Raw genomic sequence first — 26,762 nt, 5'->3', positions numbered from 1 at the left:
GCTAGTTAGAAACAAGCCTAAGCAAAGGCCAAGCTTTAATAATTAATAATAAGCCTCTGTGTCATTTTTTGTGAGTTGATTTCCCAAAGGAAAGTCTGACTACAAACACTTGTATCACTAAGTGGGCATGTTGTGTGTGGTAACCAACACTAGAGATGGTGGGAATGAAACAAGGCTGGACCAAATCCCAGCATGAAGGGGGGGGAGGGGCTGATAAAGTTCCACCCCCCACTGATGGCTGTCAAGAGAGGTGAGTTTGTTTTTTTCAGGGATGCAGTTCCCGAAAGGCTGCCCATGTTCCTTCAAACAGATGGTCCTAAACTCACACATACAGGAAGCTCCAAGTAGACTCAGGCGATTTTAAAAAAAGAGTATATTATATGAAGTTGGGAGGGAAAAGTCATGGGGAGGATAGGGGAGAAAAACCAGGGGAGGGAATGAGGAGTAGATTCAGTGAAAGCACATTGTCAGGATTCTGCCCTCAACTTCAGCTGCATGACTGCACATGCGCAGTTCAGGAGTTAAGCAAAGGGTCTTGTGTCTTACATCATCAGTGTGCACTGGTGACTACAATCTGTGCAAGCGTGGTGTAGCTCCGTAAGCTCACCTGCGCCTTAAAGAGCTATGACTCAGACCCCACCCTCTCTCTCTGTTCTGTTCTCTCTTCCCCCCACCATCTTTCTCTTTCTCTTTGCACGTGCTCCTTCCCCAGGTCTGGTTCTCTTGTTCCCCACCCCTCTTCCTCCTAATAAAGCTCTGATACTGGGTAGTCATAGCCAGGCCTCGTGACCTTTCCGCATGGTAACCAGCACTGGTAACCAGGGCCGCTTATCATTCTTACACACATTGTATGTATGAAATTCTCAGAAAAAGAAAGAAAAACAAAACTCCATTGTTTGAAATGCTCAAGTTCTGATGTCCTAAACATCAGACATGAAAACAATAAGCAGAGGGATACAGTTTCATCGATAATTAGTCAAATAAAACAGTCTTGCCTGCAAGGAATGTACTTGACAACTCAGAACACACACACACACACACACACACAAAGACTATCCCAATGGGATTACTTTAGTACCTTTGTAAAGGACCTATCTCCAAATACAGCCACATTATAAGGAATGGAGGGTTAGGACAACACATGAATGAAGTGGATAATTTAACCCATAACATTGTATTAACTCACTTGGCTTCACATGCAATTCATAATTTCATAAAAATAGAAAAATTAAAAATATTTGAAATAGAAAGCTAGATAGCTTACCACTGCATTAAAAATAGAAATAAACAAACAACCACCACCCACTGAGCAAGGCATAATTGCACGTGACTATTGTGAATGAAAATTCCTGAAAAGAAGCTGTGTCTGTAGAGACTGACTGACTGCTAAGAACTTCAGTACTGTGGAGAGACTGGAATGTCTTGCAGGCCTAGAATATTATTACCTTATCTCAGGCTAGTTCTAGCCTTCCCAAACTCACTCCTCACCTACCTCTGTGTCTAAACTAACATCTTGTGACTAATATTAGAAACCTTTTGGAATCTATTAACTTAGCATACTACTAGCTTCCACCAACCCGAGGCTAAGAATGTCATTCGAGAGCATCATGGGTCTATAGAAAAGCTTCCCTCATCTTGCTGTAACCACCTCTCTGATGGATCCACCAATACATTTAAAACTTGCCTTGATTTATGACCTTCTTTGTTCTGTAAAACTGTAAAATATAAAACTTCTGCCACACTGGAACATGGAATTTGGGGTAACCTAAAGCTGTATTCCCAAGCCATGGTCACTCAACATGGCTCCAGAATAAACTCTCTCTTATTCCCTTTAAGAAGGGAGTGACGGCTTTTGCATCGATACTATTGTCCCAGCTCTTGGAAGGAGGTAGATGAGGAAGGATTGGGGGTTCATGGTCATCCTTTGCTACACAGCAACTTAGGGGAGTGCATGGGCTAGAATATGACCTCATTACAGGAAACCAAAACACAAACAAGCAAGCAAACAAAAACTTGAACACACCTTGTATGAGAGTGAATCTCCTTTCCTTGCAAAGAAAGCCATGCCCTTGATTTTCACTGTGGAGATAACATGGCCCAAAACAAACCCACATTTCAACAGAGTCTACAGTTTACAGATCCACAAGCAATTACATTTTTCCCCATGTAACTACTATGTAAAGATTTTAAAAATAAACTATTAGTAAGTTATAAAGATGTTTTGATCCACATCAAATTTTCTGCATTTCTGATTGAAAATAATTTTATACAATATATTCTGATCATGATTTTCCCTCCCTTCTCCTCCCCATCCCCCTGACCATCAAACTCAACGCCTTCTTTCTCTCTCACTTTGGAACACAAACAGGCAAAAGCAAACAACAGCAAAACCAAACCAGAATAAAAAACACAAAGAAAAAAAACCACAAGAAACACATAAAACCAATAAAAACATAAAATTGTGAACCATAATAAATAAGCAAAAGGTAAAAAAAAAATGCCTAAAGCAATATGAAACAAAACAGATCTCGAAAAAAAAAATCTCTCTTGTCTGTTGTGATGCCCCCTTTTCATCTCTAATTTATTTTTAATTTGGTTCTTCTCCATCTTTTAGTTAATTTGGCTGAGAGTTTTTCAATCTATTGCTTTTCTCAAAGAACCAATTCTGCATTTCCTTGATTCTTTGTATCATTTTGTTGTTGTTCTATTTTATTGATTTCAGCCCTGAGTTTGATTATTTCTTGCCATCTATTCCTTTTGGGTGTTTTGTTGTTGTTGTTGTTGTTTGTTTTTCTTTTTCTTTTCTTTTCGTTGTTTTAGAGCTTTCACAGTGCTATTAAGTTGCTAGTATGAGATGTCTCCAATTTCTTCCTCTTCTTCCTCCTCCTCTTTCTTTTATGGAGGCACTTAGTGCTATGAACTTGCCTCTAAGAACTGCCTTCATTGTGTCCCATAGGTTAGATATGTTGTGTTTTCATTTTCATTCAATTCTAAAAAGTTTTAATTTCCCTCTTATATTTTGGTTGTGAGTCTAGCCTTTAATGACGGAACCATCTCTCCAGCACAGTTTGCTTCTTAATTTCTGTCTTAATCCATTTTTTCATTCAGTAGTGAGTGTTCATTTTCTGTGAGTCTGTAAGCTTTCTATTGATGATAATATCCAGCCTTGACCTGTGGTGGTCAGAGAGGATGCCGAGTATTGTCTCATTTTTCTCAGTTATTCCCCCTTTCTTCTATCTGTTGAGACTCGCTTTACATCCAAGTATGTGGTTAAAGCTGGAGAAAGTTTTTATGAGCTGCTGAGAAGTTATATTCTTTTTTATTTGGGCGAAATGTTCTGTAAAGTCTGCTAGGTCCACTTGATTTGTGACATTATTTAACTCCAGTATTTTTCTGTTTTAGTCTTTGTCTGGGTCACCTGTCTATTGGTGAGAGTAGAGTGTGAAGTTACTCACTATCACTGTGTGAGGCTCAGTATGCGATTTTAGCCACAGTAGTATGTCTTTTATGAACTTTGGTGCCCTTGTGTTTGGAGCATAAATGTTAAGCACTGCAATAGCTTCTTGGTGGAATTTTCCTTTGATGTGTATACAGATTCTTCTGTAATCTCCTCTGATAAGTTTTGGGTTGACATCTCCTTTGTCAGACATTAAAATGGCTACACTTGCTTGCTTCTTGGGTTCTTCTGCTTCAAATGTGTCTCTCCTTTTACCATGAGGTAATGTCTATCCTTGATGGTAAGGTGTGTTTCTTAGCTGCAGCAAAGATGGAACTTGTTTTCTAATCCAGTCTGTCAGTCTGTCTTTTTATTGGGGAATTAAGACCATTAATATTGAGGTTATTAACAATCAGTGTTTATGATGCCTATTATTTTGCTGTTATGGTGTGGGTTTTCCCCTTTTTGATTTATTGTTCTGGGATTATTTATTCCTTGTGTTTTCTTAGGTGTGGTTAATCTCTTCAGACAGACATTTTCTTTCTGGTACCTTTTGTAGAGTAGATTGGTAGAGAGATACTGTTTAAATTTAGTTTGTATATTCACAGACTTCAGTAAGGGATTTGTTCATCTCCTTTTAGAAGTCCTTGAATATATTGACAATATTCATACTATTTTGAAGTCCTTGTCTTATGTTTCAACTATATTGCATTTCTCAGGGCCTACTGTAGTAGAGTTACTGGGTTCTGGTGGAGGCATATTGTCTTGGCTGTTAGTGTTTGTGTTTTTGTGCTGGTGTCTAAGCATCTGGACTTGAGGTGATCCTAGGTGTGGATATTTCATCTTGTCTTTGCTGGCCGGGTGTTCCATTCCTTGGTTTCAGTTGCCCTCTCTGGATCTTTGGGAAGTGTAGTAGCTGTGGGTTACCTGGTACAGAGTGCTTCTGCAGGTCTGTGGGTAGCAGAGAGGAAGAGAACTGGGCTAGGAGAAAAACTTGAGGAAGCTTCAGGAAAGAGCTAAGAAGATCCTGTCCATACCAAGGGGTCTCCAGGGACTGGGAAGAAGGGATCCTGTAAGTAGGTTGCAGTAAGGCAAAGAAAAATCTGGAGAGACAGGGGTGAATGGGGACCCTGCATCTGCAACAAGAGCCGGAGTCTCCAGGGAGTGGAGCTGAGGTGGGAGGAGGGAAGCCTGCAAGCAAGGTGCTCCAGGGATGATGGTGAGAACTGAGAGATCATAGTGGAGGCCAAGGAAGGACAGCGTGAATCACCTACCTGGTCCTTGTCAGATCTGGCCACTGAGAATTCTGGGTAGAAAGTGTTTCTAGGTATTGGGACCTGACACAAAGGAATGGGGACGGGGTAGAAGGGGACACCGAGAGGATCCATAGGAAGGAGGAAAGCTCGGTCCACACCAAGGCTTGGTGGAATCCCCACAGAATGGAGACAGGGTGGGAACTGAGGCCCCTGCATTCAGTCTGCTACAGGAACTGGGATAAGAATGGAGAGATTATAACGTGGGACAGAAAGGGAGGTAACTGTCACCTACCTGAGTCCGGCCAGTGTGGCCACTGGGGGTCCAGGTACCGAGTGTTTCTTGGTATATAGGTGACTGACATAGAAGAAGAGGGATGGGCTAGAAAAGAGGAGTGAGAGGGTCCACAGGGAAGGGGAAGGCTGGGTCTGCACACGGTTCAGGGGAGACCGCAGAGGAATGGAGGTGGGGTAAGAGGAGGGTCCCTTGCAAGAGGTCTGCTACAGGGCTGAGGATGAGACCAGACTGTCCACATCAGTCTTAATTCATGAAAATGAAATGCAAGTTTTCAAATAGAACTAATATGATTCTTGTAATCAGACGAATGAAGAATGAATCACAAGAGAACTTTGGTACCATGCTATGCTGAGCGGACATGAACTGGTCGTGGTAAAATCACTTCAGCGGGGACTCTGATGACTGGCTGTTAAGAGCTACCAGCTCCATAGTTATTCGAAATTCACCCTCAGAACAAAAACAGCAAACAGAGAAAAAAAATCCACTTATTTTTAAATTTACTGCACATGAAATGCAATCATAAAATTATTTATAATTAAAAAGATGAATAAAGTGCAAAATAAAAATGATGCAGCAGAATGTACAAGGTGCATCAGTTAATATCTTTTGTATACATTTGGTGATATTTGTGGCAACTGTCAACTTTGTAGAAATTTGTATCTTTACTCAAATTCCAGACAAGTATTCATTTTCAGTGTTCAATGTTGTATTTCATTATTTTTATTTAAAATTGGAACCCCGTGTTCAAATTATCAAGTTACCAGAGTATTTAAGAAAAAGAATCATGAAATACTGAATTTTAAAGAATGGCTTTTACCTTTAAGGTCAACTTTAAACAAATCTAGTAGGACAGTTACAGTGGATTTTCTCAAAACCAAATTAGGTTAGATCCCAGACAACATTCTAAATCATTTCTCTTCTACTTCTCTTATAAGGCATGGACCTCTTCTAGAAGCTAAGTTGATCTGCTGGTACAATAAATATTTATTAAATTGCAGAGAGAAACGAAGAACAATTGTGTTCATGGAGCTTACAATCCCACCAGGAAAAGAAAAGACAACTTCTGACATATAACAAGTGAGAGAGAAAACCTGACTGAGCCCGGTGGTTCCAGGTATCTATCACCTGAGAACTAACCACCCCCACCCCCCCCTTTCACAAGCCAGTGGCTAGAGTGACTGAGAAACACCAGGAAGCTGGGGGTTGGGGTGTGCCTCCATGACTGGCCAGCCTCTGATGTCCTTTTAAGCAGGAAAGCATGCCCAAGCTGAGCTTGCTCTCACAGGACTGGGCATGTTTGGTCATGCCTAAGGACTGAGGAGATTGCATCAGACTAGTTACAAGAGCACTGGCGAACCCCTGGGAAAGCCAACCTTCCCAAAGCAGAGTCCACACCTGTGCTGCAGGTGAGGGGTGTGGGAGGGGTTTTGAATGCAGTGTAGTGTCTCTTATTTGGTGGTTCTCCCTTAGAGAAAACAGGTAACACAGAATGGGCAAACCTGAGAGGCATTTCACATAAAACCACCAGAGATAAAGCAGAAGAGAAACAAAATTCATGGTAAATATTTCCCGGCACATCTCCACCAAGAACACGATCAAGCCTAGGGCAGCACTGAACAGGACCTCAGCTCTGACTGAAGTAGCGGAAGGCTCTCAGACATCATGGGCTTGACATGAGAAGCAGAAATCAATAAAAAAGAGATGAATAGATTTGACTACCAAATATTAGAAAGCTTGCATTGAAAAGAAAAGTCAAGCAGAGAACTGAGAGCAAGGTCTAGGTCAAGCATGGCCAGCTAAGAGCGACGGCATTCCTACAGAAAACGACATGCTGTTTGCCCAAGAGCAAACATTTAAAATGGATGACAGCACCGGAAAGCAGAGCTGCAGTCATCCTCTACCAGAAGGTTTGGTTTTAAAATGTACTCTGTTGTATTTTTAATTATATATTTACAAATGGTTGTGCATTTGGGCTTTTAGAATCCAACTAGATTAAAACACCAGCTCTTCTTCACGTGGAGGGTGGGATAACTAATGAATTATTTAGTCTGTAGAGCCCTTCACGCTGTTATTTGTAAAGCAGAGCCAATAATACCTGCATAGACATACACACTTGCGTGTTGTTACAAGGAAGGAGCAGACTCTGTACAAAAAGCTAAACACAAAACTGCACCTACAGCACACAGTAACAATTTTGTAAGTATTTTCTATTTCATTAAGTTGTTCTGACAAATTGAGCAGTAATAAGGCTATCTGGCTGATTCAAAACCCAGAGCATCTTGCAGTTTTATGAACTACTCCAGGACTGTGCATACACAAGCATACAAATGTAATGGGACTGGGCTGCTGCCCTCAAAACAACAGAACTAGTTCAACAGTCACATGGTCTTTATTTCTAACACACGACTAGCAAGCACTGTGGGCATCTCAGCTTCACTGTTGGAGAGAGGAAACATTTGGTGTGTGCCTTTAAATCAGGAGGCTGAAATCAGGGAAAGATAGATATATAGCTTATATCTAGGACGTCCTTTTTCAAAAAGCAATCAATCCTTTAAAGCCACTAATCAAATTATTTGATCTTTTTTAGAAATTACATTTTAAATGTAATAATGCTGAAAGGTTGGTATTAATGTATTCTCACTTATAATAGAAAAATGTGAATGTGGGGTGGGGGTGGCTAAAACAGCTTGACCACATAGCTGCCATGACAGGCCCAGACACAGCTTCTGTGACAGGCTTACTGACAGACAACACCCGGATCTGGGAAAAGCCCATAAGCTAACACTACCCAGGGATCTGCCCAGGGATGGGGGAAGTGTCTGACATCCCAAACATTCCAACCATTAGATAAGGTGGCCAGATGTCCTTGAATCTAGCACACACCTATTTTTGTTTTACAGATACCCCTAGACAATTGTCAGCCAATCAGGGTCTTGGACCCTAGAAATCATCTCACCCCAACCTCTGCTATGATAAAAAAAAAAAAAAAAACAACCCACCCTGCCTGGGCTCGGGGCTCTCTGCTCTCACTGCTGCATCGGACAGAGAGTCCAAGCTCCAAGCTTGAAATAAAGGCTCTTTGCTTTTACATATTGGGTTCGTTCTCTTTGGTGGTATTTTGGGGGTCCCTGTGATCTGGGCATAACATGAAGAGTAATAAGTCAGATTTCTGTTCTATACTTTTTATCTTAAAGAATTTTAATTAAGTTGGGCTTGCTGGTGCACACCTTTAATCTCAGCACTTGGGAGGCAGAAGCAGGAGGATCTATATGAGTTCAAGGTCAGCCTAGTCTACATAGTGAATTGGGCTGTATAATGGGATCCTATCTCAAGCAAGAAGGCAAACAGACATAAAAGAATTTTAACTAATACTTATAAAAATTATATACCTATATGGTGTACCAGGCAATGTTCTAATACTAACTTTATATATATATTTTCCATGTATATAATATCTAATATATACTTATGTATATGACTATACAAAGTGAGTTCTATGTTAATGTGATTAATATAAAAATAAAATTATTTAGTTAAACTTATGAGTCAGTGTTCTGTCACTATAGCAACATATCTGAGGTAATTAAGAGGCATCAGGGGTCCGTGTCAAGGCAGTACATCTTGGCGGGAGCCTGGCAGAGGAACTTCATTCACAGGATGTCTGCCAGGCAGAGGAGACAAAGGTACTAGTGCAGTGGTTCTCGTCCTCCCTAACGCTGTGACCCTTTAATACAGCTCCTCATGTGGTTCTCGCCCTCCCTAACGCTGTGACCCTTTAATACAGCTCCTCATGTGGTTCTCACCCTCCCTAACGCTGTGACCCTTTAATACAGCTCCTCATGTCTCAGTGACCCCCAACCATAACATTATTTTTGTTGCTATTTCATAACTGTAGTTTTGCTACTGTTCTGAATCCTAATGTAAATGTCTATGGTTTTTGATGGTCTTAGGTGACCCCTGTGAAAGGGTCATTCAACACTCCCAAGGTTGAGAACTACTGGGCTAGGGGGTCAGTGTTTCTTTCAAGGGCACAGACTGAATGTCCAACTTCTGTCTAGGCTCCACCTCTTCAAGGCTCCATACCTTCCAATAAATAATATCATAGAACTGGGATACATGAATGGGCCTTGGGGGACATTCAAAATTCAAGTTGTAAGGAACATCAAATAATTGTGTTAATAGGCTTAAGATACTGATTTCCACAAAACATTTAATTCTTTATTGTATCTTTGAAAATGTACTTCTTGATGTAAAAAAACCTCAGTATAACATGATTGTCACACAAAAAAGTTGCCTTTAACAAGAATTGAGAAGCCTTTTTTGAATTTTCCTGGTAGAAGCTTCTGAAATATATGTATATACATATATAAAGAGTTTAAATGGAGTTACCCTGTAACGGAAGGACAATAACCCAAGTAGACACCACATGCTAGCAAATGAAAACCCCAGTATCAGGAATGTATTACTGCTTTTTGAGTTGTTGGCCAGTAGGGTCCCACAGACCCCTTCCTCACTGCCCCACAAATAAGGCTACTTGCAATGATCTTAGTTACTCTTCAGAATGTAATGCTAAGACCCCCACTGCTGAAGATGCCGTATACCTGGGTCTTAGAACATGGACAAGTCAGTCTGGTACTCACTTGGAAGCTTTACTCCTATTTGCTAGCTCTCATTACTGCTGCAGATGCTATGCACACTATTGGAGGAGAAGACTAATTGTCAGTCTCACCCAGCTGTGAAACCCATGATCCACAAGAACCAAGACAAGATATGTCCACCAATGCAATTGTGGCACAGATGTTATGGGAGCAACAAACCATTTTCTGATTGGATGTAAGGTCCACTCCATGGGACAGAATCAATACCTGGCAGTGTTAACGAGGCCAAGAACCTGTGGCTAGAGCTGTCATAGGCCCTAGGGGGGAACCTACTACTAATATTCTCCTAAATGTACATAGTATTGAAATGATTCTCTATGACCTACTGTTACATTAATAGACCTCATCAGAGAAGCTTCTTCTTGCAACAGATGGCAATATGTATGGAGAGCTATAACTGATGTGTGCAGAGACTAAGAGACTGGGTAATGCACAGCACTAAGTAGAACATCTGTATCACATCACTCTCCCTAAGGCTTGGGGATCTGTGCAGACAAGCGGGGGAAAGATTTTAAGAGCCAGAGGTAATAGATGATTGAAAAGAAATAGGGTTTTCAAGACACAACAGATCTGGGTAACTGCACAGAGGAACTCACAGTGCTTGCGACAGCATGCACAAGACCTGAGAAAGCTCAAGCCAGACAGAAATCCCGACACAGAGTGACGGAGGTAGGCACAGTGTCTCACTGCTAGCCGAGGAGCTGTTGGCATTTGGTAGCTTCTGTGAGAGGAAGAGTCCATTTTCTTTAATAATTTGACCCCTAGTAGGTCAACCAAACCCCAGGGCAGACTCCACACCCAAGAGGACTTGGGTAACACAAAAGAGACTCAGTGGTTTTTAATGCTGTTCTTAGAAGAGAATTGGAATTTGGTAAGGTAAGGAGGTAAGAGTGGATGTGAGGTGAGTTGGGAGAGGGAAGAGTGACCAAAATCCATTGTAGGAGATTCTAAAGGAATTTTGTTTGTTTGTCTGATGTGAGAATGGCTGGTTACGGTTTGAGATTTAAAGGAAACAGGAATATTTAATCATTCCATCTGCTGCTCTTCAGTCCAGGAATCGGCATGTGGCAAACCTCTACTACACTTGGATTTGTCAACTTTCTCTACCATTGCGTAAAAGGTGCTTGCCTACAGGATTTCTGAGGTCATTCCTTGAGGGAGACAAAGAATTCAACATCCAGGGGTGACAGAAGACAAGAGCTTCAGAGAAAGGGAAAGTGACAATTTTAGCCCTTTTAGATGGAAGGGACCTTAAGGTTAGGAGTCTGCTAATTGGACTGCAGCTTGGCTGTTTCACAGGGCCCCTGGGTCCTCCCTTTTCCCTGTTGGTCCTGTTTAGACACCCACCAGCATGTCTTCATGTTGTTTCACTTTGGAATATCCTCTGGGAACAAGAAGTGACCATTGCAGTGAAGCCGGCTTTCTATTTGCATCCCTCTAACCCTCTTCCAAATGGGCAGGACTTCTTGCTGTGGCTGCAAGGAAAGCTGCTGCCATGCAGCCACGGAGGAGTTTCTCCCTAGGTAAGCTGGGATGACAGATCCCCACCAGGAAACCTACAAAATCAGCAGCAGTAGAGATCTTATAGAAGTGTTTCCCAGCATCAAATGCTGGGACCCCCATCAGCACCCCAAAGTGCGAAAGGCAAAGCTGCATGAGCTAAATACAAGTCTAAACAGTGTTTTGGATGCAGCACAGCCACCAGCTGCTCACAACCCTGTGGGGATGCAGGGAGGAAGGCTGAGCAGAGTTTGCCTCAGCCATCCATAGCATACAGGACAACAGAGTCAAGAAAACAGACACAGGGCACCTGGGAGTCCACAGTGAAGGACAGGACTGATAAAAGCCAACATGGAATACAGTCCAGCCCAGAACCAAGGCGATAACACAGCAGGCCAGCCAAGGCGAGGAGGGCAACATTCGGACGAGGATCATTGTCTCTCATATTCACACCCAGCTGTCCTGGTCACCACATCATCCCTTATTTGCCAGCGATTCCATTGTTTTGTGCCTCCACAAGCTCTGCTCCCCCCTTAGAGCTATACCTTAGGCATAATGAACTGGAGTGAGGCACTGTAGCAGGCCAACACGACCTCCTCTCTCCCGGCCCTCGCCCGCTCCATCTTTCTTCATTGCTCTTTTCCTGTACCAAGTCTTGTCACTGTTACACCTCCCAAAGCCTGGTGGTGGACCTGGTTTATCTGTGGGCACATATCGTCACCTCCTCTTTTTAAGTCTACTGTTAACAAAAACTCCCATTTATCCATCCTACCTTTTTCACTTTGCCTCAATTATCCCCACTCCTGTGCATGTCCCACTCTCCTGGTTCCCATCTAATAGCTGATACTTATTGCCAGTATCACTGTGACTGCTTCCCTCTTCCTTTCCACTACACTTACATAGTAACATGCACAGTGCCGGTGGGACCCCTTTACTCCCTAAACTTACTGGTATTTAACAAGCGGTGTCTTGTAGTCACCTCATCCTCTTTTATCAAAATGGTTTAACACCAGAGAGTGGCTGGTGCTGCAGTCAGTGCTCAGCCCACGGGGCAGACTGGAGACAGAGCCCGGTACCTGGATCGTCACTAACAGACAAAAACGCCGCCACACCTGTAATACACCCTAGTTTCTCCTGAACATGGAAAATACAACCACTGAAAGAAGAGAAGTAATCAGAATGAAAAGAGCAAAGGCAACAGCAAATCTCACCAATGACCTAGCTACCCAAAAGGGCAGATCCCAGTATAAAATCCTAAGTAGCATGAAAACCAAGACAAATTATTTCCTCCAAAATTATCAAATGATTCAAAATGAATGATCCTGATCAAAATGATGGAATCCAATTCTGGATACAGAATTTAAAATAACTATTACAAATATGGTAAAATCAACTCAAGAAGGCACCAATATTTTTCCAAGAGACCACAGATACCTGAATAAAAGAAAGAAGTCAATCCATGATACGAAATAGACTTTAATAAAGAAATAGAAATACTGAGGGAAACGAAAAACGTAAGTTAAATAAAAATTTCAATGGAAAATCTTATCAATAGAATGGATAATATGGAAGAGAAAAATATCAGGGTATGAAAACAAAATATAGAAATTAGAACATTTAGTCAAGGTCAATGACAGTTTTGTTAATTGTATGAATGGAACGTGCAAGAACTCTGGGACTCTACGAAAAGACAAAAGCTTTGTATCCAAGGCATACCAGTAGGAGAAATGTTTCATGCAGAAGACACAGAAAACATCTTTAATAAAATCACAGAAGACAATTTCCCAAGTTTAAGGAAGCCCAGATACAAGAGGCACACAGAACACCCAAACAGGCAGGAACAAAATAAAAACTCCTCACATCAAATTACTTGCAAACCATTAAATGCAGAGAACAAAGAAAATACATAGAAAGTTGCAAAAGAGAAAAGCCAAGTCACATACAAGGCCAGACTCATTATAATAACTGCTGACTTTTTAATCCATGTCACGAAAAAAAGAGGAGTTTACACATATCTTTGAAACTCTTAAAGAACACAAATACTACACCTGTCTAATATTCCTGGCAAAACTATTGTCAGAATTGAAGACGAAAGAAAAACTTCCCATGACAAAAGCAGGCTAAGAGAATTCATGACTCTCAAGCCAGCCCTACAGTGGATACCAGAAAGGGATATTTCCGTCTGAAGAGAAAGATAAACATACTCAGAGAACTACAGTAGAAAAACTCAGATACCACGACACTCATTAAACAAAAGAAGGCCAAGAAATTCCCAAATACGACAAATCAAAAGAATTATAGACAGTAATACTCATCTTTCAATAATAACTTCAAATATCATTGGTCTTAATCTCTCTACCCCAAAATACAGAATAGCAGATTGGATTAGAAAACAGAATCCTTCCTGTTGCTGCCTCCAAGAAACACATCTTACCGCCCAAGGCCAAGGCCAAACACTACCTTGGGGTGAAAGGACAGAAAAATGTACTCCAAGCACATGGAACTAGGAGAGCAGTGGACACTGGTATTCTGATACCTTACAAAATTTACTTCAAATCCATTTTTGTTTGTTTGTTTTTTTGGTTTTTCGAGAGAGGGTTTCTCTCTGTAGCTTTGGTGCCGTTCCTGGAACTCACTCTGTAGCTCAGACTGGCCTCAAACTCACAGAGATCTGCCTGCTCCTGCCTCCCGAGTGCTGGGATTAAAGGCGTGCACCACCGCCCGGCTTCAAATTCCTTCTTGTCAGAAGAGATAAAGAGGGTTATTTAATACTGATCAAGGGATCACTCCATTAAGAGGACATTATAATTCTAAATATATATGTGCCGAATATTGGCTCATTCACGTTTGTAAAACAAACACTTTGAGATTTAAAATCCCAGATTAGCCCCAACAGAGTAATAGTGGGTGACCTCAATACACAATTCTCACCCTTAGACAGATCACCTATACAAAGAAAAAAAACCTGAATAAACACTGGAATTAAATACAATGAATCTAACAGACATCTATAGAAAGTTCTACCCAACACAATGAACACACCAAAGAACACACAATGTTCTCAAGATCCTAAGTTACCTTCTCTAAGACAGATCACATATCAGGAAAACAAAGCAAGTCTCAACAAAAATAGGAAAATTTAAACAGCTACCTGTATTCCATCCAACCATAATGGAATGAAGCTAGAAATCTTCAGGAAAAAGAAACTGTACAAACTCATGGAGATTAAACAACACACTACTGAGTGGTGAACGGGTCACTGCAGAAATCAAGAAGGAGATAAAAACAAAACAAAAACCCCTAGATTTAAGTGATAATGAAAATATAACCTGTCCAGATCTATAGGATTAAAAAAAAGTCCCAAGAAAGAAGTTTATACCTGTGTCTCTATTAAAAAAGAGAGAGAGAGAGAGAGAGAGAGAGAGAGAGAGAGAGAGAGAGAGAGAGAGAGATCTTACCTAAGCAACCTGACAATAAACTCTAGGACAAATCGATCCCAAAGCAGGAAACAGAAGGAACAGTGTATGTCAGGCAGAAACCAAAGAAACAGAAATGGGAAACAAAATCAACATCACCAGTCGTACTCAGGTGTGTACCCTGTGAGGTGCAATAATGACTAGTGACATGGTCACTCACATACATGGTACAGAGACATCAATGGGAACCAATCAGCAAAAGTGGCACCATGCCGAGACACATTTGCAAGGCTTGGAGTGGAAACCCCAGTGCTCAGGAGGCAGAGGGAAAGGGATCGTGAGTATAAGGCCAGCTCGGTTTATGTGGTGAGATACTATCAGAAAAGACAGGAGGGAGGGAAAGAGAACACACACACACACACTGACACAGACATAGACACACACACACACACACACACTGACACAGACATAGACACACACACACACACACTCACAAAAAGTAGGACACCTCTTTGGTGAGCTTTCCTGAAAGCTGTTCCACTTGGTCCGAGTGTTGGGACATGCACTAGACCATGACATCTTTGTTCCGGTCTCTATGCCGGAAGCTGCCTCCTGTGTGTGCTAGACAATTACAGCTCTTACATTTTCTGTTGTGCCTCCTGCAAAAGGACACTGGAAATAACAGATGAGGCATCCTTTGATTTTTTTGATGCTTCCAATATTAAGAAAAAAACAAACCATAAGCCCCTTTCCCCTGAGATTTAACTGAGACTCATCTGAAAACTAACATGGACATGTTTAACTAATCAGTATTACATCTGAATCCTTACTTAGGCAAAACCCAAAGTAAGTAAAACCTCTGCAATTCCTTATACATAAAACATTCTGTTTTAATAGTAATAAAATTATTATTAAATAATAAAATAATAATAATAAAAAAGTGTGACTCCCTTTATTACCTGGATTTGTAAAAGGCACCACTCACAAGGGTGACTGTTAACGTACTCGCTTCCTAAAGTATATTCACACCCACTAGAAACCACCCTCTTCCACGTTAGCTCAACAAAGCAAAGAGCTTGACAGCTCCGACCGCTTCTTTTACTTATTAAACAAGATCACCCAAGTCTTACTGTGGAGTAGCAAACTTTTCAGTTTCTTTTAAAAAATACAGAGAAATCATATGTGTAACCCTTATTATAAATTATGTCCAAGTTATTGTTTGACAATTATATGCTTTATTAAACTTGATACATTTACTACATAAGAATTCTGTGAAAAAAAAATGGGCTATCAAATTATTTTACATCTGGATCCCTGCATTATAAAGCCTGTCCCCAAACTTTGCCATCTGCTACTCCCTCTGTCTATAAGCACTCATGACTAAAGGCAGCAACAGTTTTCCTGGGAAGAAAAGATTCGTCTTTCAGATGACCCTTCTGTGGTATTCCAAGCCCTGCCAAGCACAATCAAAAGCCCTGAGCCTATCTCCATGAAGTCACCTCCAGGGGTGAGCTCGGCACAGCACCAGGGTAGGAGCACAATGTCCACACAGGGCCAGCCTCAGAAGGGGCGTTGTCTTCTTTCCAACTAGTCAGCGTTAACTTTGACTATTCCAAAACTCCTTGGAGGGCTGTGACTTCTGGGAAGAAGAAACAGAGAGGAGTAGGTTTGAATATCCACAGAAATGGGAAAACTGCCCAGTCACCCACACCAAGACATAGATGTTAGAAAACAAGTAGTTTTGCAAAATGCTCTCCAACATGTCAGAAGTGGACCAGAGTGCCGCTGTTTTCTCTCACCAGGCACGGGGGTCTCTGCGATGAGGTGCTTGTGGTTGGTAAACAGTTCTGTGGATTCTTCTAGTGATCTCTCCTCTATGTCTGACTCTGGGATTGGAGCACAGCCACCTGAATGGAAGACACAAGCAGTATTGTAAGCAATTGCTGAGGAAATCTGCCTTTCCACACAGTGACCACAGCTCAGAAGTACACTACACATGACAACAATAAGTGACATGATGGAGATGGTCAAGAGAGAAGCAAAAACATTAGTTTAAATGTCTTGTTTTATTCAAAGTCCTGGGAATGCATTATTGACACTGAAGCCATGGTTGTGTGATTGGAGCTTGGCAGAAGTGACAACAGCATCATCCTTCATATGTCCTTGTTTGGTCAGAAAGGGCAAAACCTATATCAAATCAATACCCACAGCATAACAGCCCCTCTGCAGAAACTCTTTCCCATACAGACCATCAGAAATTATGAAATACACAGAATACATACAGAAGAGAAAGAGCACCCCCTCCTGTGCAGAGGAAGGCTACCAATGTTCTATGACTATGGTGGGGCTTCTCTAGACTTGATTCTCTCCCTGAACCCGACACCTTATAGGACAGACACCCCCACTTCATAAGGCAACAGAAAAGCCATGGAGCTGCCTTGTGGGACATGTCAATACAAAGGGGATTCAAGGGTGAGCCGTTTTGCGAAGCCTGAGTATATACCACTTCACTGTCTTGTATTGGAACCTCCAGTCCATGTGTGAGCTTCCTGACGCTGTCAGCAACGTGGTCTAGCTTGCTCTTGCTTCCTGGAAGTGAGCTAGCACGCTGTATACTGTACAGGTTTTTCCCAGAACCTTTCTTCTTAATGAAGTGTGATTTCTTTCTTCTGAGTGCTCTCACACACTAAGTCCAAAGCCTCGGCACTTAAGCTTGGTCTTATGTGTGAAAAGTTTTATGATGCTCATGACATTTTGAGAAAAGACAGTGTGAACATCACTTTAGAAGAGGGGGTAGAGGCAAAATCCAGCTCTGAAGGAAAATGCACCTTGCCACCCACACCCCTGCATCTTCACTGAGAAATAAACTGGTGAGGGAAACTGGAGAGAAAGATTTTCCAAGTTCATAAAATGAGAGGTTCCCTGGGAGCACTGGATTTATCCATCAGTGGGTGGGGTTGAACTGGCCCAACTCTGTCTGCAAATAGCAAGGCCCCACCTGTAAGGAGAACTAGGCTTAGTTTTAGTCTCTTTCCAAAGCAAAATCATGACAAGAACTATTATATTGTATACTTTCTAGATGCTTGAAGCTCCCTATACATTATCTCAGTTAATCTCTGTACCTCATACAATGAGTAGATATTATTCTCACTTTAAAGATAGGAAAATGGAGGTCTCATGAGATAGAGTAAATCACCAAGGTCACACAGGTCTGTGGGGCTTGAACGTTGGAGGAAGCCTATGGAATAGCCTCTTTCTTCCCTTGTCCACCCCTTCTAACTGAGGTGGAGAAAGGCAAGGCACCTGGCAATGGTGAGCAGGGCTTGGAGCCACTACCCAGGTCAATGACAGGGAAGAGCAGACCGAAGGAGTACACTAACTCTGTTGAAGGAACACTGTCCCCACAGAGGAAGGCAGAGGTACAGCTTCCACTGTAGACTCACAAACCATTGACTTTCCATCCCCAGTACGACAAGGTAGGAAGAGAGAGGGACCAGGAATGATACACTCATGAAGCTCCCTTCACATACAAGAAAACTTGAAAAGTGTGGCAGAGCTACCCGATCCAGCAGGCGAGAAACTGTGCAGTACCTACTGTATGCACAGGAGCAGCAAGTTTCCATGGATGAATTACTGTCCACCCTGGCTCCTGGCTGACTCACTGTGAGGTGAGATTACATATGAGGGCTTAGGGCTTACGGACTGTCCTAGCTTTTTGTAACACGGGCACGAAAGGGGAAGTCAATGGTTACAGATAAACAACAACCGACACAATTTCTTCTGTATCTGGTGCTCTACTCTCCCGATGCTCTAATGGGCAGTGACTATGTGTATCTCCTCTCCACCCCTCAGAAATTCCCATTTCCTGACTAGACACACCGCAGAGGCTGACCAGTCACTTGCTCTAACAACACAGGTCATTTGTACCTCCATGTAACCAGATTGCTCAACCAAGTGTTGAGTCTAATCTCCTTGCCTCAGGTCCTATTTTATTATAAAACTAACTGATACTAGATGTAGTTATAAACACCAAATCTTCAAGATGGAACTTGGAAGTCAGACTGGCCACTCATCTGTAAGAATAAGGGGCCCCATGGCTGGCTGCTAGAAGGAATGGTAATTACTCCCGTATGCAACTGCTCATTCATGGTTAATCGAGATGGACATGCAGAGGTCAAGATGGAGATTCAGCTGCTGGGGCATGGAAATGTCCATCGTGACAAGGATTCCAATTTAGGATGGCTGGTTCTAAGGACCAGATAACTTACTATAGGAAAATGGCAGGCTCAGTGAAGCTAACGGACCAAAGAAGGTAAATGCAGAAAGTCAGGGACCCTCCTTGTGTCATTGGGATAAGTGAGGCCATCTTCTTAGCACCAGAAGGAACACTGGAGAGCTGCTTCAAAACTCAGAATCCCAAGGCCAGCCTATACCAAATTTATCCTTAAATCTGCTGAAGTCAGATGATTATATTTGGTAAGAATTTTGCTAGAAGATGATGTATATATATATTTGTTAAAATATTAAAAGTAAGCAATAAAAAGAGAGAAATAAAACATAAAACTTCCAAACTAACAGACCCTCTGAAGCTCATCCATGGACACGAAGCCCGGGTCCCATGGACGCCAGATGAAGTACCGTTGGCTTAGAGCCCATTCCATAAAAGGAGAAAGGGAAGAAAACCCACAGCTGGATGGAGTCCTCCAAATACAAACAGCCTGTGTGACAGGAGCCAACAAACTGGCAGGTTCAGCAGAAACTGGGGATTCCTGACCTGAAACCAGGCAAGGACCTGTAGGAGGACAGGAGCTCAACAGTCCTGGGCACCTGCTGGGCACTGGGCACTCTGCTGCACATCTGCAATATGCTAACTCACTCCATCATCAAACACCCTCCCCCAAAGGGCTCCTTCCCTCACTTTGAAAGTGTGACTATAGCAGTTGTAACTTGGCCTTTCCTCTCCCATCATCTCTTCCCCCAAATTTCCCAAGGCCATTTGCTACTTTCTTGACGTAAGGAAATTTGGAATGGGGTTGAACCAGAAGGAGCTTAGAAATAAAGGCATGTTGACTTATGATGGTGCAAAATCAGTGAATATTTGGTAGAAGCTGTAAATGGATTTTAAAAATCACAAAACTATGCATTTTATGTGTGTGCTGGACACAGTGTGTGCCAGGACATGCAGCATGGGAAGGTTGGGGCACAAATCACAGGAGTTGGTCCTCTACTTCCAACATGTGGGTCCCAAGGATTGAATCCATGTTGTCAGGATTGACAACGGGTGCCTTCACATGCTGAGCCATCTTGCCAGCCCTACTTGGAATTTTGAATTTTGTTCTCTGTCCAGATTAGGGATACACAGCATCATCCTGTCTTGATGCCAGTCAGTGGCAGTGAACTTCAGATCCCAGTCAACCACATCATCCTGAGAGACTCTAAGGGACCATGCTGCTGAGCTCTGAGTCTTGGTAGCTTAAATGCACTGTCTGTTTATGACAATTTCATATGACATAAATTCAATGCCCATTTCATGGACTTATCAGGATGGACCCCCATTGTATTTCATCTGTATTTTCCTTTTGGCCTTGGTTGTCTGTATCCAGGTTCAATGAAGTGATGGATGAGAGCCATACTCAGGGCCGGGGCAGGATAAAGATCAGAAGGTAAGATACAGCTGTGACTAGTGCAGAAGCAATTACAGCCCAAGGCTAGGTCCCAAGGCATAGAGGACAGGGCAAGGGGCACTGGGAGGACTCTGCAGCCTCTGCCACAGGGAGTCCTGGAGCTGGACTCTGCTACAGGCTGGGCAGATAGTGTCCTTATTTCTGAGCCCTATGTACACGATCCTGAGTGGGATGGATGGAGTAGACAGCCAATAACAGTTAAGATTGAATTTCTAAATCTTGCTGTTTAAAAAGGCACAATTTTGACATTTCTTGCATCCTGCCTTGACTCTTTAGTAGGCTGTCAACCCTGCTGGAAGGTCTTAATTTATTAAGTGAATCTGAGAGATTATGGCATTTGACAAAGGTCATACAGGAAATCTATACAGCCTGAAGCCCAGCTCTTTAACGCAGCAGCATTTCTCAGAAAGACTTACTTTTCAAGTTGCCTACAGAAACCAATAGTTTTAAAAATGTTTTGAGGTTGTTGTTTTGTTTTTCAAGACAGAGTTTCTCCATGCAGTCCTGGCTGTCCTGGAACTTGCTTTGTAGACCAGACTAGCCTTGAACTCAGAGATCTACCTCTTCTGCCTCTGCCTCTCGAGTTCTGGGATTAAGCTACCACTTCTGGCTTAAACACTTTGAAAATATATAATTTGAAATGTGTAAAGGGAATTACCAGAAAATGAAAGGACAAAGGATGCCAGCTCTTATTTTTAGGTATGAGAGTCAATATTTGCCAAGTCCCTTGTCAACGGCTAAACATAATCTCAACAATTTTTTCTCAGTTTCAGGCAACAGAAGATACAGTGTGGCCACACTGTAAGCACTGCCATCTACAAGACACGGTCTGCCATAATTAATGGGATGTTTAGAATTGGGGTTAGTAATTACAGAACTCCCGAACACACCAGAACCTTAGGTATCTAAGACTCCAACAGCCAGTAACTAGCTCCTTTTGGCAACAACATAGGCTTCTCACATTTCATCCACACCCTTTTCCACATACATCCTACTTCCAAGTAGCCACAGTGTTCAGAAAGTCTCCCCCACCAATGCAGACATCCAAGGTTTGCTTCTGCTGTTCCTTCCGTCGCCATGGGAGACCCACTTCTACCTTCTACTGGGATCTTTAACAAGATGGATTCTCATTGAGGAACTCTGGCATGTGAAATGAGAACTCTGGATACATTTTCAGAAGAGAATAATGTTTTCAGTAGCCACTACATTACAGAGTTCCATTACAATTAAGCTATTTGCTTTAAAGAATATCTGGGCCAGTCTGGAAACCGATATATAAAAATTTTAAAAATGGCACATGCATTATGAGCATAAAATACCTCAGGAAAAAAGGTTTATAAGTTAGAAATTCCATTGATGATGTTAGAAAAACCAATCTGTATAGAACTTTACCACATCATTCACATCAAATTGTCCATCAAATTCTGTATCTGATCACTCACCCTTTCTGTAAACTAATAATATTTGAATACACACACCTAGAAACCTGCTTGTACTTAGAAAATTAAGTAGAAAATTTCAGCAAAAAAATCTCAATGACCAGGAATTACCTTGGCATTTGAAAAGAACATTAGGACTTTTCCTGGGATTCCAAGTAATTCTCAAACCTGTTTCTACATTCAAAAGCAAACTGTAAGAGACTTCTTTCTTACCAAGAAGAACACCTATTATCAACAGATAATTACATGGGGGTGGGGCATAGGGGCTGGGAGGTGGAGGGGAGGTGGGGTGAGGGGGTGAGGCTGGACAGCAATAAAATGAGCTCAGGCTTTCTCTGCAAGGTGCTGTTACGCAGTTGACAGCATTTAAAGGTTAAGATAGAAGAAAGAAAGAAACAATAAAGAGATTATCTAGAATACTGGAAACCAAAATCAGAATGCAAGTTACGCAGTTTTACAGTGACTGTGGGAGAGCTGGCATGGGAATGGACGCTGGCAGGCAGAAGCAAAGTTGTCTGTCTGCTCACTTCCATGATACAAAGACTTCATCATGGTCAATTGTGTGTGTGTGTGTGTGTGTGTGTGTGTGTGTGTGTGTGTGTGTGTGTGTTCTTCGGTATTTATAAACAGAGGACCTTACTGACAACAGGCAATACAATCATCAAGGCCAATTTTAAGGAACTAATGTGGTATCTGCAGATATGGAGCTTGGCAGTGTAATACAGTACAGTACCACAGAGATACTGTATTGATTCTGGTGACTTATTTTCAGGACAGCCAGAATAACAAAATAATAGGATCAGAAACCAAGATAAAGTATCTAGGAAGGGTGCTGGAAAGGTGGATTTCACACAGACCGACAAAGCCTGCAGCTAAGACCCAGCTCCAGAGAAAACAGGATAGTCTCTGCAAACGTCAGCACTCCAGGCAGCTGGCAGCTCTCCTCCTCAAGCCCCACCTGCCACCTCTCCCTCTTCCTCCTAACACCTGATTCCACCCCAAGTGAATCCTGGGGCCCAACCAGCCTGTCTCACTTTTACTTTGCCCTCAGCCTAAACCAAGGGCTTGGCCAGATGCAAATACTGTTTGGCCTCTACAGACCAGCTGGTCTCTGCTGCCACTGTTGTGACAGAGCAGCCAAGTTCCATGTGTACATGTGACCATGTGCTGGCTGGGTTCCAACAAAGCTTTATTTACTAAAGCAGGTGGTGGCCCAGGTCTGGCCCACAGGCAGTGCACTGCCATTCCTGACCTAACGAGGCTAATGGGAAGGTGCTCGCTCGGCATGCCTTAATTCCCAGGCTTGCTGGAGGCATCTGTAACACTGCCAGATGCCTTATCTTACAGCATCACCCCCAGCATATCTTCTAGTTACCACAGCAGTTCCAAAGAATCATTGCTCGTCAGCAAAAAATGCTCTTGTTTACACAGCCACAAACTTCTGCTCTCTTACTAGACTGCTTTTCTGCAACAGTTTCAGCTGTACAGAAAGATTCAGAAGGTTGTACGGAACTCCCATGTACCTTTATCACTCTCCCCACATCTCTCATTGGTGTGGTGTGATTTTACATTGAGGAGCTAATGCTGGCATGTTGCCTTGACAAAGTCCATGCTTCTCAAAGATTTCCTTCATTTCTATATACTATCCATTTTTTGCTACAGGATGCTTTCCAAAATACCAACGACTTTGGTGGTTCTGTCCTCTTGGCTCCCCTTAGTTGGGACAGTCTTTCCTTGTTTTGGTGGCCCTGATGGTTTTGAGATCTACTGGTCAGCTGTACTGTTGTGTGGCACCCAGGGAACTGCTTCCCCATTGCACTAGTGCCCCGTCTGCCGTCTGTCTGTCTCCTTCATCCACCTACTTCTAACACTGGATTCCACCTCCAGGGAATCCCGATGGCTTTGCTGCTGGAGTTTGACTGGTGTTTTTCTTATGGTGAGGCAGTGGAAATACTAAGGGGGAGCTTGTTCATAAACTCACTATATTAATATGGCCTCTGGGTGTTTCATCTGCTCTGAAAAGTGAAACCAAATAGGCAGTGAAGGGAGAGGCCACGGAAGGGGAGGAGGCAGCGCACAGTGCTGAGGGGCAGTAGGAAGGTCCTCATCACTGTGGTGGACGCCCAGGGCTGGGACAGGTGGAGATCACAGGAGACCGAGAGCACTCCCTGCGGCCATGTATATATACCTAGCACTCTCTTCAGCATATGGCACATTCTACCTTTTTATTAATTTCCTCAGTATACTTTTGTGGAGTCAAAGAACTTTGGTTTTAAGTTCAAGCAACTTTACTTAAGAGACACTAAGAAAGAAGCTGAGAGAGGGCAGCCGATGTCATTAGAGCTTTGAAAGTGACACCTCTCTTCCAGGACTGAATTCACCTGCATTTGTCTGTCCTAACTAACAACACAGAAAAAAGTGGAACGATGGCAACCTGCTCCTGGGGTATATTTAAAGACTTCTGGACCAGAATATGAGGCGAGAATCGTTTTTTCTTCTCGTGTATTTAAGAAGTATCCAGCAACTAGATAATCACAGAGAATCCCACATGGCCACAGGCCCTGCTCTCTCCCTGCCAGGTAAAGTCCAGTTTTCACAGCCTGAATTGCCACTAAGAGTTAAAAGGTAGAAACCTTGAAAATACATTCCAGGGACACTTTTCTTTTCATCAAGATTCACTTGATGAAGCAAGTTTGGGTTCGTTTTTTGAGGCTGACATTCAAACCTTACTTCAAAGATTTATAAATCATGTGAAGTATGAGGAATGGGTGTCTTTCTAAAAACCACACCCAGGAACTCTCTGTAAGTATAGTCACTTAAAAAATTGACTCTCTTTCCCTCACTTATTCCTCCCTCCCTCTCCCCTCCCCTTTTGCTCCCTTCCTCTTTCCATCTTGCTCGTTTCTCTTTCTGTGTGTTTATACATATGCACCCATGGACAGTAATGACTCCACCCATGCTTACACACTGAATTGTTTTAGTTGTACAAGATCAACCACAGTCTAAAAATATTAAGTGGAAAACTTCACAAAGAAACAAGCAAAAGCATTTCAGTTGTATGCAGTTAGGGGAACACACCAAAATCTTGCAATATCCTGATCTGATGCACCTCTTCCAACCCAGGATGTGCGTCATTCCTTCGTCCAGTGTATTCACGCAGCATACCTACTGACCTGTCAGCCACTAGGGATCATCTCCATTATGAGATCAACTACGGCGGTAGTGCAATGTAACACTGACTAGTCTTAATAATGACCCCAGGCCTCAGGAAGACTGACACTGTCATTTGGATATGACGAGCAGAAGCTGCAAAGTACTTCCTGGAAGTGAAAGGGGGAACATTAACTTTAACTTAATCAAAGAAAAAAGAGTACGCTGAGAACAAATTTTACAATCATGAACTTGTTAAGAAAAAAAGATTGTAACTGAGTTTGCACATCTGTTCCAGCTGTGTTTACCACTCAGAGGTAGGGTTCAGCACTACACGTGCTTTCATAATCACTACAGGGCTTGGAACTTGGCACCTGCTATATAAAGAAAGGTTCTCCTGATAATTCTCTACTTTGCCATTTTACTAGTTGTATCAAATATAGTTTTTCTAACCAAAGGGGGAAATACGTATGAATATATCCTGCTGTATGCTTGTATAGGAATTTTGGTTGAGTATAAATATTCTGGCAAAATAGGAGAATGGAAGAAAGAATAGTGAATAAGGGAGAGAGGTAAGTAGAAAGAAGAAGGAAGGAAAATTAGCCATGTATTTTATTTTTCTCTGTATGTACTTCCATGTAAGATAATTGAGGTGCCTTTCTGAAGGGACAGATGACAAGATATCAAAGCATACAAAATATGTGAGTGGCTAGGAATTTAAACCCGAATAGATAAATAGAACAAGGACTTAACAAGGGGTGCGAAAGTCTCTGGAGAGAAAGTGACCAAGTCTCTCTCAGCCCTTGGTCTCAGCACATGCTCTTCAGTCTCCATCGCACACCAGTGGGCCCAGTCTGTCCTCACGGGGTCCTGACATTTCCTTAAGAGATTACCACAGTTGGTAACGCTATGCTTATTAGGGTGATTATTTTTTTGCCCATGTACGCAAGCATGCGTGGATGTGTGTGTACATTTGTGTTCTGTTCCCACAGGCCAATCTGGAGAGCCATTACCGTGTGAATTTGGGTTTCCAAAGGTGTTCACTGAAGCTGCTTTCCAGAAAAACTCACATACAAGATAGGTTAATAAGGATCATAGGCACAGACCTTGTCAAAGCTTGTCTTAGAAACTATGCCCGCGGGAAGTACTTATTCTCCCTCATGTGTTTCCAGCATACATAGTTAGTCAGGTTACTAACATATAACGTGGTTCCTATTCTTTCTGCTTTTTATTTTTGAGATAGGCTCTCACTATGTTGCCCAGGCTAGCCCCAAACTCTCAATCCTCCCGCCTCAGTTTCCTAGGTGCTAGGATTGCAGCCATGTACCACCATGTTAAGACCAAACTGTTACCGGAGGATATATGCCAATCTCTCATTTCCGTTTTCCTTCCACCCACTACTGTGTATAATGTGGAAACATTAACTTGGCACCATTGTACAGCTTTAAAACTCAACAAGATGGAAATAAATTGTCTTTCTGTACAGTCTTGGATTTCCAATTCCGTGACATATTTCACTTTTCTGTTCCCCGAGAATTCACTCTCCGACTTTGCTTTCTTTCTGTAATTGTAGGAACCATACTGATCACACTGGAAACAGCCCAGCCATCAGCAATGGAGAGAATCGTGCTTAGCTGTAGAGAGGCATGTGAAGGTCACTGGTGAGTGTGCCCCACATAAAGCCCCGTGGAATGTGTGCAGCTCCATTCTGTTGCCTAATAACCAACTTTGATCCCCCCACACAGTGAGAACTTAAAACACATTCAAGACTATGCATGTACTCCATGCTTAAAAATATTTCCATTTCTCACCTCCCAGCAGATACCAAGTGTGTGAATAAAAGGAGCCTACTACATTTTAAGAGGTCTAGCATGTGTCTCAACAAGTTTTAAAACCCCCATAAAGACTGAACACTCAGCCCCTCGGGC

The 26,762-nt window shown here is 42.3% G+C and overlaps 1 protein-coding gene across 5 annotated transcripts in view; it reads right to left on the bottom strand.

The window, feature by feature from the left end:
* Positions 1-5,467: 5,467 nt before the first annotated feature.
* The window catches only part of Bbs9 (Bardet-Biedl syndrome 9), a 453,439-nt gene continuing 432,144 nt past the window's right edge, over positions 5,468-26,762 (bottom strand). For all 5 annotated transcript variants that reach the window (XM_052754897.1, XM_052754886.1, XM_052754921.1 and 2 more), the window contains 2 exons: positions 16,361-16,468; positions 5,468-16,200 (listed from right to left, as the gene is read on the bottom strand). In XM_052754897.1, the coding sequence (XP_052610857.1) occupies positions 16,169-16,200; positions 16,361-16,468 (140 nt within the window). In that variant the 3' untranslated portion in view covers positions 5,468-16,168. The remainder of the gene's footprint in view (positions 16,201-16,360; positions 16,469-26,762) is intronic.

The sequence above is a fragment of the Peromyscus californicus genome, unplaced genomic scaffold, assembly GCF_007827085.1.
Source record: "Peromyscus californicus insignis strain IS unplaced genomic scaffold, ASM782708v3 Scaffold_11__1_contigs__length_118956290, whole genome shotgun sequence".
In the NCBI taxonomy this organism is placed as follows: Eukaryota; Metazoa; Chordata; class Mammalia; order Rodentia; family Cricetidae; genus Peromyscus; species Peromyscus californicus.
Note: the sequence above shows the minus strand (reverse complement) of the source record. Positions and strands in the feature narration are given on the sequence as shown.